The 12,056-nt window shown below is 43.5% G+C and overlaps 1 protein-coding gene across 2 annotated transcripts; it reads right to left on the bottom strand.

The window, feature by feature from the left end:
• Positions 1–54: 54 nt before the first annotated feature.
• On the bottom strand, positions 55–2,182 carry LOC110505558 (C-type lectin domain family 12 member B). Of its 2 annotated transcripts, none has more exons than XM_021584855.3 (6): positions 1,945–2,182; positions 1,502–1,618; positions 1,049–1,312; positions 800–963; positions 442–581; positions 55–322 (listed from the first exon to the last, which is right to left on the bottom strand). In XM_021584855.3, exons 1-6 carry the CDS (start codon positions 2,099–2,101, stop codon positions 157–159), a joined length of 1,008 nt encoding a protein of 335 aa, XP_021440530.3. In that variant the 5' UTR covers positions 2,102–2,182; the 3' UTR covers positions 55–156. The 2 variants fall into 2 exon arrangements, with proteins under 2 accessions (XP_021440530.3, XP_021440531.3); XM_021584856.3 differs by having other exon boundaries at positions 55–311; positions 1,945–2,116.
• Positions 2,183–12,056: the final 9,874 nt, after the last annotated feature.

The following is a 12,056-nucleotide window of genomic DNA, read 5'->3' as shown; positions in this document are numbered from 1 at the left end:
GTTTGTGTGTGTGTGTGTGTGTGTGTGACAGAAAGATCCTCAAACAATCAGAGATGTATTATAATTGCCCAATATTAATTTAATTTACTTTTGTTATATACATTTTCATTTAACATGTAGTGTCTTTGTATATGACAACACTCATGAGACAAATTATTACAACTTTAATTCCTGGGCTGCCTTTGCTTTCATTTCACATATCCATTTCAGTGCATGTGTACACGGGGCATCGTTCCAAGTCTTCCTGGGATAGGTTTTGGAGTAAATGGCTGCACAGTCCTCGGCTTTCTTATAATCATTCGGCTCCCCATCTGCCCAGTACCTTGAACAAAGGTCAAGGTTCATTTTTAGACTATGTAATAGGTAATAAGACAGTAGTAATAGACAATGGTAACACTAGCTACTGAACAAACCAATTCCAATGACTTGTGCAGTGCTTACCCCTGAGTCAGTTCAGTCCCATCCAGCCATGTCCAGCTCCCCTCTGTGTCCTCTTCTTCCTTCAGTCCAATCCAGAACCCTGTGTTGTACCTGACTATTGAACTGTATCTTAATGCTTGTATCGCCTTACTCATAAAGTCCTGAGAAAACACACACACACACAAACAAACACAGACAACGAGAGAGAGTCATGCACAAACAAGCTGTTGAACTAGGTTGGTTAAATTATCAATAATGCCAAGTTTGGAACAGTACTCACTTTCCCAATACAATGCCCTCAGAGTCACACAAAATATGATAATAAACATCACGCTCCCAGTTACAGGAACAAGATCCGCACTGCCGGTCCATGCCTTACCTGCTTCTCCCAGCTATCTAACACAACCAGGTCAGCTCCATAACTTAAACAGTCTTTTCTGGCCTCTCCCCAGCTTCTAGACTCAATGGCATCAGAAATGGCAAAGTAGTAACATGTTGAGTTCAGCAGATCCCATCCTGGCAAACATAGGCCACAGCTTACCTCTGTAAAGACACATTGGATGTTTTGTTTTTTGACTAGTCAGTAGATCAAATCCTAAATTGGGTGCCTCACAAAAAGTTATCTCACCAAGCGACGATATTTGGGACTGCAGCTGCGTCTTGTCCTTGCGAAGGCTCTCAATCTGCGCCTGAAAGTTATCGTTGCTGGCCGTCTGTTGCTGTAATGCTATCTCTAGTTGGTGGAGGCTAGTGAGCTCTCTGTGTAACTTTCTCTGGGTCTCCTCTTTATCGTGAATCACATTGTTCTGGACAGCTCTGAAGTGCTCCAGCTCACTGCTGATCTGTGTCAAATTCTGATAGAGTGGAAGATGACTCTCACTGACTTTATTACCTGTGGGGATCAAAGAGGAACCCAATATCACTAGGGAGAGACAAAAACGCCTTTCATAAACAAAGTAGTACGTTTAAGTTTTTTTCTATGTAAACAACAGGACATGCATGCTGCATTGACATGTACATCGAGAGTGAGAGATTACTATACTTAGTGTTGAGTCTTGTCTTTGGACATGGTTATACTCACAGAATACTCCCAGGACAATGGCAACAGCCAGTAGAAGAGCACTAAGTGGCCCCAAACATATTGTAATCAATCGGTAATGTGGAACACTGGGCCCATCTCGTACTGTGAATGTAGATACTGAAAGGGATCATTTCCGTCAGTATCAGAGTGTCGAGGTTATAAACGGTCCACAAAATAGTCATGTTTTCACTGAACGACTTCAGTGAAACATTCTAGACAGCTTACTAAAAGGTATGATTTGCACAAACTGGATCAGGGTTACACTTTTAGAGATGGGCAGTGTCAAAGTCCACATTGTCTCAAAGAGCTTTTCTAAAGCCAATTCAAAAACACACTAAAACAAAAATGTACAGTCACATTACGCTGAAGAAAAAGGTTAACACATTGACTTAATATCTAAATCCTATTATTTTATACTTGAAAATTGTATTTGTTTATGGTACCTGGTTTCTGGTCTTGGCTATGATAGAAGGGAGCTTCATCTGTGTCAAACCCATTTTCGGTATATTTCTCGTAATTCTCCATTGAATTGTCTGCCCTGTTAAAAATGTTCCAGTCAGTGGGGATGGTCGTATCTCTCTGTGGAGTTTGTTCAAACATTGGACTGTGTCAATATAGTGTGTGTGCTTGTTTGTGTGTGTGTGTGTGTGAGTGTGTGGACATGTCTATTTGCGCAATGACAGGATTGACTTCAGAGATACAGTGATTGTAGAAAGGGGTTACGTGATTTTGACAGTAGCTTACAGGCATCTCGGTGGCAAGTAAAATTCTATATTTCATATTAAAACACACCTACTGTAATATGAATACAGTATCAAAGCAAGTACTGTGTAGTGACACAGAGTACAATACCGTACTGTATTATAATACTGTAAAAAAGTAAATGCTACCGTAATCAAAATGAATGAAATCCATTGATGGCAGAGGTTTGTATTCCACAGTATTTTATTGTAATTACAAGGGATTGTTGCAAGCAGGTTGGCTGCTAGGTAAAATGTTTACAAACATTAAAGCATATGAATGAATATTTTGTGTTTTATATCACTTGCACTTCTAGAGGCCATAACAAAGGCTTCCAAACTGGCAGCGACTACAGTGAAAAACAGACCAAAAGGACATGGCAAAATGCTCAACCATTTAAGGTTTAAGACTTGCTGCCTCTCCAATCTGTCTCCTATACATTTTAAATTGATGGGGCGCTATAACCACATAGGAGATAAATAAGTACAGCATTCTCATTAATGGGTGCAAAAAAATATAGCCTCTTACAAGGGATGACTCAAAATATGTCAATGAGCCAGAAACAACAATACCATGCACCCACTAGTGCTCCAAAGTTTTTTGGGCGCTTCAAAGGTACGGTATGGGAAATCAATTCAAATCACATTGTATTTGTCACATACACATGGTTAGCAGATGTTAATGTGAGTGAAGCGAAATGCTTGTGCTTCTAGTTCCGACGGTGCAATAATATCTAACAGGTAATCTAATAATTCCCCAACAACTACCTAATACACACATATCTAAAGGGGTGAATTAAAATATGTACATGTAAGTATATGGATGAGCGATGGCCGAGCGGCATAGGCAAGGTGCAATAGATGGTATAAAATATAGTATATACATGTTATATGAGTAATGCAAGATACACATATGTAAACATTATTCAAGTGGCATTATTTAGAGTGGCATTGTATAAAGTGACTAGTGATCTATTTATTTAAGTGGCCAGTGATTGGGTCTCAATGTAGGCAGCAGCCTCTCTGAGTTAGTGATTGCTATTTAGCAGTCTGATGGCCTTGAGATAGAAGCTGTTTTTCAGTCTCTCGGTCCCAGCTTTGATGCACCTGTACTGACCTCGCCTTCTGGATGGTAGTGGTGTGAACAGCCAGTGGCTCAGGTGGTTGATGTCCTTGATGATCTTTTTGGCCTTTCTGTGACATCGGGTGCTGTAGGTGTCATGGAGGGCAGGTAGTTTGTCCCCGGTGATGCGTTGTGCAGACCGCACCATCCTCTGGAGAGCCTTGCGGTTGAGGGCGGTGCAGTTGCCGTACCAGGCTGTGATACAGTCCGACAGGATGCTCTCAATTGTGCATCTGTAAAAGTTTGTCAGGGTTTTGGGTGACAAGCCGAATTTCCTCAGCCTCCTAAGGTTGAAGAGGCGCTGTTGCGCCTTCTTCACCACACTGTCTGTGTGGGTGGACAATTTCAGTTTGTCCGTGATGTGTACACTGAGGAACTTAAAACGTTCCACCTTCTCCACTGCTATCCCTTCAATGTGGATAAGGGGGTGCTCCCTCTGCTGTTTCCTGAAGTCCACGATCATCTCCTTTGTTTTGTTGACGTTGAGTGAGAGGTTGTTTTCCTGACACCACACTCCGAGTACCCTCACCTCCTCCCTGTAGGCTGTCTCATCGTTGTTGGTAATCAAGCCCACTACTGTTGTATCTTCTGCAAACGTGATGATTGAGTTGGAGGCGTGCATGGCCACGCAGTCGTGGGTGAACAGGGAGTACATGAGGGGGCTGAGCACACACCCTTGTGGGGACCCAGTGTTGAGGGTCAGCGAAGTGGAGATGTTGTTTCCTACCTTCACCACCTGGGGGCGGCCCGTCAGAAAGTCCAGGACCCAATTGCACAGGGCGGGGTTGAGACCCAGGCCCTCTAGTTTGATGATGAGCTTGGAGGGTACTATGGTGTTGAATGCTGAGCTGTAGTCAATGAACAGCATTCTTACATAGGTATTCCTTTTGTCCAGATGGGACAGGGCAGTGTGCAGTGTGATGGTGATTGCGTCATCTGTGGACTTCTTGGGTCGGTATGCAAACTGAAGTGGGTCTACCTTGGCCAGTAAGGTGTAGGTGATATGATCCTTGACTAGTCTCTCAAAGCACTTCATGATGACAGAAGTGAGTGCTACAGGGCGGTAGTCATTTAGTTCAGTTATCTTCACCTTCTTTCGTACAGGAACAGTGGTAGCCATCTTGAAGCATGTGGGGACAATAGACCGGGATAGGGAGTGATTGAATATGTCCGTAAACACACCAGCCAGCTGGTCTGCGCATGCTCTGAGGACGCGGCTAGGGATGCAGTCTGGGCCAGCAGCCTTGCGAGGGTTAACACGTTTAAATGTTTTACTCACGTCAGCCACGGAGAAGGAGAGGGGGTGGGGCGCAGTCCCTGTTAGCGGGCCTTGACGGTGGCACTGTATTATCCTCAAAGCGGGCAAAGAAGGTGTTTAGTTTGTCTGGAAGCATGACGTCGGTGTCCGTGACGTTGCTGGTTTTCTTTTTGTAGTCCGTCATTTCCTGTAGACCCTGCCACACACATCTTGTGTCTGAGCTGTTGAATTGCGACTCCAACTTGTCTCTGTACTGACATTTCGCTTGTTTGATTGCTTTGCGGAGGGAATAACTACACTGTTTTATATTCAGTCATATTCCCAGACCTCTTTCCATGGTTAAATGCAGTGAAGCGCTTTCAGTTTTGCGTGAATGCCGCCATCCATCCACGGTTTCTGGTTAGGGTAGGTGTTAATAGTCACAGTAGGTACAACATCTCCAATGCACTTCTTTATAAACACACTCACCGAGTCAGCGTATAGGTCAATGTTGTTCTCTGAGGCTGACCGGAACATATTTGTTTGTCCATTAGGGTGTGCAGGGTGAATACGTGGTCTATCGTATGATAATTTGGTAAAAAGCCAATTTGACATTTGCTCAGCACATTGTTTTCACTGAGGAAATGTACGAGAATTGGACAGTGCACAGAAACACAGTCTAAATAAAGATTTATGAAGTTTGCTTCTGCCCACAGACTTTGCACTGCGCCACCATTCAGATCTAAGCACTAGTAACTTGAGTGTTTCCGGGTCTTTAATGAATGCAAAGAAATGAAAAAGATGGACTCCTTGTGCTGTGGCACAGTCGAGTGAGAGCTACTGTCAGCTTCCAAAATGTAAATTTAGTAAAGTGGGTGTTCAAACTGTAGATATCTTATTTTCTGTATACATTACTATCAGAGATCAGGAGAGATGGTTATTGTATTACTGCGCATTAACAACGTCCAAAGGTTTCGAAAGACCAGGCCAAAATATTTGCAAGTATCTTGGTAACTAGCAAACCAACAACGTTGTTGCACACTATTGCTGTGGGATCATTTTTTTGAAGCAGTCGTAACTATGATGATGTAAGGTTCTGTATTTATTTTCTTAGTCAACCTTGTGTTCTATTTCATTGTGTTCTTGAACGTAGTCCTGTCTTTCATTTTTGTTCATTGATTTCACCTGTGTTAGTTATTCACCTGGTCTCATCAGCTCCTTATTTAGTTCAGTTCATTCTGTTTGTGCCTTTGTGAGGTATTGTTCGTTTTGACTCTACTAAGCCTTTTCCTAGTGCGTTTGTGAAAACCAGGTATGGCCTTCAGTCCTAGTTTTGATTCACTTAGTGTTTGCCTACCTGTGTATTTTTAATTTGACCTTTATTTAACTAGGCAAGTCAGTTAAGAACAAATTCTTATTTTCAATGACGGCCTAGGAACAGTAGGTTAACTGCCTTGTTCAGGGGCAGAACGACAGATTTGTACCTTGTCAGCTCGGGGATTTGAACTTGCATCCTTTCGGATGACCTTTGCCTGCCTGTGACCACGATTCCTGCATTCTGCGAAGGCAAAATAAATACCTGCCGCGCTCTGCTCGTGAATATACACCTTTTTGTCCTTGAGTATTCATTACATAAGCTCCCTTTTACTGATACAATGTATAGCAGTTCTCTGTACATTCTACTCCCCCCAAAATGTTATTTTAAATCAATAGGAGTTTGTTTACGCAATTGATTTGTAAATAGTTTGCAATTGTTAGGCCTACAGTTGTGTTCCGCTTATTATACTCAAAATGTCACTGGAAGACTATGAAAGGCATTTCGCCTCACTAAATTCATATTCTGTCAGTGAATCTTTCGCCAGTGGGCGATCGACGTCAGAATACAACAGCAAGGAAGAAAAGTTACATTACATTCCAATCTGGATCCTTGGAAAAGGGGCATTTGGCGAAGCAGACAGAGGTAAGCAGGTCAAGCACTATTTCTATCATTCACACACGCACACACCTCTGTTCTGTCAGAGCAAAATGCATAAAAAAATGTACTGGCCTGTTTTATTAGTGATCTACAATAGCTTTTCCTGCATGCTGAGTGAGTCTCCCACCAAACCTGGCCATTAGCCTCTGAGATGGCCAGTCTACTTTAGTTTTCATACCCCAGTGAGAAAGGCTTGCGAGAGAGCTGAAGATCCATTACATTCCCAAGCCGTTTGACAAAACTGCTATTATTCACGTTGCTCAAGAGTAATAGTGTAAGGGCATGGTTTGTATTTATTTGATCCCAGCAGGAAAACAACAACCTTTTGTAAATGTCAAACCTTTGTTTACTTGCTGAAAGAACAGTTTGTTTGATTAAAGCCTATATCATGTATAGTACATTATTAGCGATATACCCTATTTTATCTTATTATTATCTTATTACTCTATTACATTTTATAATAGCAGAAGCACAATGGAAAGAAGAAAATTAATGACATTAATATTTTAACTTTGAGTAAGTAATTGCAGTGAAGTCTTGTTGCCTGAGGTCTCTTGGGGTGTTCTTTGTTGTAGCCTTCAAAGCGCAAGTGTTTCTGATCTCATCCTGACCTCTCTCTGTCTGTCCCCTGTCAATCACTCTACAGGACAACTCTCTGGTGTGGAAGGAGGCGGACTTTAACTGCCTCTCAGATAAAGAGCATAAAGATATCACAAATGAGATCAGCATCCTCTCCATCCTACAGCACAACATCAACAGCCTACTTCAAACATTTCATGGACAAGGATACTCTGCTCATTGAGCTTGAATATTGTAATGGTGAGATATGGCTTCATCTTATCACTTGAATGTGGTGTATTTGTATGAAATACACATGGGATATTAAAGCTGTGTTATTATGTGTCCTTATTAAATGTGATACATTGTATGACGGGATAATGATATTGGCTCAACTGAAATATGATTGCCCCAATTGTAATGGTCTGGCAGTTAAAGTAGCAATTGAAAGGGACCACTATCTATTCAATTTCAGGAGTAAATCCTTTTTATAAAATCAACCAACAGAAGGGGAAGGGGAAACACTTCACTGAGGAGGTATGAAAGTGAAACACAACCTGATGCAAGGGTTTATTGTACCTACAGACACACAATGGCTCTGCCTTTGTTCTAGATAAGAACAATTGTGAACATTCAACTTCATCTTTTCCCTGCCAGTTTTTAATATCTAAAACATCTTAAATTCCCCTAGGTTGTCATATGGTACCTGTACCAAGTTACCTCTGCAGTGGCTCACATTCATAAGGCTGGTATCCTGCAGAGGTCAATTCCAGGGTTGGGTCCAAACTTTCCTCAATGATTGTGCTATGAGCTGCTTTGATTATTTGTATTGTATGTAAGCTGTGTTGGTTATGAATACAAAAGTCCTTATTAGGTCTGGTCACAGTTTCCTTTTTTCTGACCTATTTTATTCTTCTCTTGAAGGGATTTCAAGATGCTGAAATCTTCCTAACTAAAACAAACCTTATAAAGTTGTGTGATAACAGTGTAAGTAAAGCTGTGCTTTTCTGGTGTTATGTTGACCATGTAGATCTCAATTACGTAGTGCTGAATGAAGTTAACACACAGTTATTATAGTTACTGCAGAGCTGATTACATTCAGTGAACAGATTTGGTGGGCAGACTGGATACTCAAACCAAATCAAGTCCAGAGAGCGGTGTGGTTGTTCTGTCCCTTTGTGGGCATAAGCCTGCTGTATTTGTAGTCGGCTCCATCCATGGCTCTTCACTCTGCCACAGGGACATGACTTCTGTTTGGAGGCAGGTGTGAAAAGTGGTAGCAGCGAGTGTACAGCTAATTGTAACCACGAGCAGTGCCATGTGTCTGGAGTGCCAAGTCTAGTACAAAAAGACTTCTCAACAGTTTTTTGGATAGCTAGAGTATACTGTATGACATAATGCATATATTATAAACAGAGTAGCAGTAGCGTAAAAAGAGGGGTTGGGGGGGCACACAATGCAAATAGTCCGGGTAGCCATTTGATTACCTGTTCAGGAGTCTTATGGCTTGGGGGTAAAAACTGTTGAGAAGTCTTTTTGTTCTAGACTTGGCACTCCGGTACCGCTTGCCATGCAGTAGCAGAGAACAATGTATGACTGGGGTGGATGGGATCTTTGACAATTGTTAGGGCCTTCCTCTGACACCGCCTGGTGTAGAGGTCCTGGATGGCAGGCAGCTTAGCCCCAGTGATGTACTGGGCCGTACTCACTATCCTCTGTAGTGCCTTGCGGTCAGAGGCTGAGCAGTTGCCATACCAGGCAGTGATGCAATCGACGTTGCAACTGTAGAACCTTTTGAGGATCTCAGGACACATGCCAAATCTTTTTAGTTTCCTGAGGGGGAATAGGCTTTGTCGTGCCCTCTTCACGACTGTCTTGGTATGTTTGGACCATTCTAGTTTGTTGGTGATGTGGACACCAAGGAACTTGAAGCTCTCAACATGCTCCACCACAGCCCCGTCGATGAGAATGGGGGCGTGCTCGGTCCTCCTTTTCCTGTAGTCCACAATCATCTCCTTAGTCTTTGTTATGTTGCGGGATAGGTTGTTATTCTGGCACCACCCGGCTAGGTCTCTGACCTCCTCCCTATAGGCTGTCTCGTCGGTGATCACTGTCATCTGCAAATGTAATGATGGTGCCTGGCCATGCAGTCATGGGTGAACAGGGAGTAGTGGGGAGCTCCGGTGTTGAGGATCAGCGTGACAGATGTGTTTAAAGGTGAAAGCAGTGGCCAGCATGTGTGTGCAGGGGAGACCCACTTTGCTGTGGTTACTGTGGAGAAATAGCTTGGGCTGTGAGTACAATGTTCCTATAAGTCCAAGGCAGAAAAAACATTTTGAGCACTTTAAAGTTGTTTTTGTTGATTAAACATGTGCCCTTTTGATGTTGTGGTTTCATTTGTGTCCAAGATGGTGGGCCAGCTGGGCCATGGGGCCCAGGCCTCGTACCAGCAGCCACACAAGGTTGAGAGGCTGCAGGGAAAGGCCATCTGTCAGGTCGCTTGTGGAGCTGATTTCACTGCCTGTGTCACTGGTGAGTGGTCTGTCTGTGTGGAGCACTACTCCAGTAGAATAGGATATTTACAGTGGGAGGGCTCGGTTTCTGTCTTTTTACAACTCAGATACAATTCAGACAGATTTGGTCTAGTTTGACAACATGCTGTTTCGTTTCAGATGAGGACCTGATGTACATGTTTGGTTCTGACTACTACGGCTGTATTGGAGTGGAGAACGAGCAGGGCATGTAGGTGCTAGAGCCTGTGCTGTTGGAATTCTTTGAGGTGTGGCCTGTCAGGCAGGTGTCCTGTGCAGACAACCATGTGGTGGTGCTGACCCACAGGGGAGACATCTACTCCTGGGGCTGTGGAGAGCCCGGTATGTACCAGAACAGCGTATACTGAGCTACACAGCAGTACTGTATGTCTACCACCATGCCTCCCTCAAGCTCCATATCCGTTGTCCCACCTTATTTTGCCAGTAGATGGAGCTATGATGAAGGACATAATTCATTCATGAAGTTGGCCTTTTCCTCAGTCTTGACCAGGACTGTGAGGATGACTTTAACTCCCTCACGCAAGTAAGATCCTGCCCTCTAGTTTCCAGCAGAGAGCTTGAACATATCATTTAATTCTGCTCATGGGGAAAGGGGCAATGACGTCTCAATTTCATCATCCAGACAAATTCATGAAAATGTGTTTGAATGCACCATTTAAATCGATAGGAAGCATAATGTTGTGTATCGTCTGGCGTTCACAGGTGGAGATTCCCAAAAGAGCCAGTATCTCATCTGTGGCCTTGATGGAACCTTCTGGCAAAGTCCTGGCCTGTGGGAACAATAATCAACCCTGTAGTCTCTGGCCTCAAACCTTCCTGGAGAGGTACAGCATCACATTCAACATACTAGGATCCACTCACAGCCTCTTCTCATTGCTTTAAAATAAGGAATAATGCAATTAATGGTGGAGAATTTAAGTTTTCTTCCTTCAATATCAGGTCTACCAGAGGATAACATACACCATTACACTCACTTTGGTCAAGCAGCTGGCCAGGTATAAGATCCGAGTAATTTCTGCTGGGAAGACCCACACTGCTGCCATCAACTGTACAGCTACCAGACTCTGCTCTCTTTTTTTCTGATCCCCAATTGAAAGTATGTAGAATTTTATATGAAGGCATGGTTCTGACTGAACTCTGACCTTGCAGGCTGATGACTTTTGGCTGCAAAAAATTATGGTCAGCTTGGTGTGAAGGACTTCAAGAAGCACCAGGGCATCTAGCTCTTGTTGGGGTCTTTTGGGGGAGGGGAGGTGGTCAGCAAAGTGTCCTGCGGACACCATCGCAGCCACAGAGGGTCAGAAAAACAACTAAACTTCAACATTCTCTGCAGCTTAGAGTTGTGGTGCTTGTTTTTTTTCTTCGCTTTATTCTGTTAGCAGGGAGTCCTCGGCTCTGAGCTACAAAAGTAGGACTCAATCTAATGGAGAGTACTGGTAGATTCCCTGGTTAGGTTCTGAAAGGATATTGGCTAATCTCTTATCCTTTCAGACAGTCAGATCTTTGCCTGGGGAAAAGCAGGAAATGTGGATGCCTGGGAATGCTTTACCACAACCCATTTTAGGCTCCCTCCACCATGTGCCATACCACTCCTGTCACGGCTGGCACACCATTCTCATCATGGGTTAGCCACTAAACTTCTGTTCTAACACCAGCTAATAATTTATTGAAAAATACAGTTGAGATTGATTATGTTCCCTGTTTACAGAAAATGTTCTCAACTTTAAAACTATCTGCTCAAACAGCAGTGGACTTTTAATTGGCAGTGGTAAGTAAGATGGCCATGGTCTCTCTGGTTACTTCATCATTACATTCACAATCTGAACAGGTCAATAGTTTTATACCAGTTTGGTACTGTACTGACCACATGGTGTGTCCTGGTGTTTGTCGGTTCACACTAAGGCCTGGGCCAGGCCTCTACCTCCACTGTGGATCTGGAGAGTGAGCCAGGGCTACATGAAGGGTGATTGGGGGGGCACTAAGGAAGATGACACATCAAGACCTCCATAACGTCTCTGACGAACCAGACTTGCGACAGCTCTTGCCACGTCTGGCTGCGCCATGTTTGTACTCAAAACAACAAGCATAATAAAAGCCTGAACAAAGAGGGTTATGGCCACTGAATGTTGGTGTCCCTCCCTGTCCATCCTCCCTAACAGGAACTACAGGATGCAGAGTTCATCCTGATTCCAGAGGCTGAATACCTGGCCCACTGGCTCCTTCTTTCTCAGAGCGTCACACTGCTCTATGATGACCTGCAGGAGGTGAAGGCTGCTGCCGCCACTGAGAAAAGCCTCTCGGTTATGACAAACGCACCTGACTACATCCCCAGTGCTAATATCTCAACCTAACCAAGTGTTATTTCTTTAG

Source organism: Oncorhynchus mykiss, chromosome 25, assembly GCF_057628025.1.
Source record: "Oncorhynchus mykiss isolate SJ-2025 chromosome 25, ASM5762802v1, whole genome shotgun sequence".
Classification (NCBI taxonomy): Eukaryota; Metazoa; Chordata; class Actinopteri; order Salmoniformes; family Salmonidae; genus Oncorhynchus; species Oncorhynchus mykiss.
The sequence above is the reverse complement of the archived record's forward strand: the minus strand, read 5'-3'. Positions and strand labels throughout refer to the sequence as shown.

What these genes read in the sequence shown, in the direction of transcription:
- LOC110505558 (XM_021584855.3), bottom strand. Translation starts at nt 2,101, where the DNA reads ATGTTTGAACAAACTCCACAGAGAGATACGACCATCCCCACTGACTGG. An exon ending in TAGCCAAGACCAGAAACCAG is followed by an intron (nt 1,619 to 1,944) that starts GTACCATAAACA and finishes GATCCCTTTCAG; the next exon opens with TATCTACATTCACAGTACGA. An exon ending in GTCCCAAATATCGTCGCTTG is followed by an intron (nt 964 to 1,048) that starts GTGAGATAACTT and finishes GTGTCTTTACAG; the next exon opens with AGGTAAGCTGTGGCCTATGT.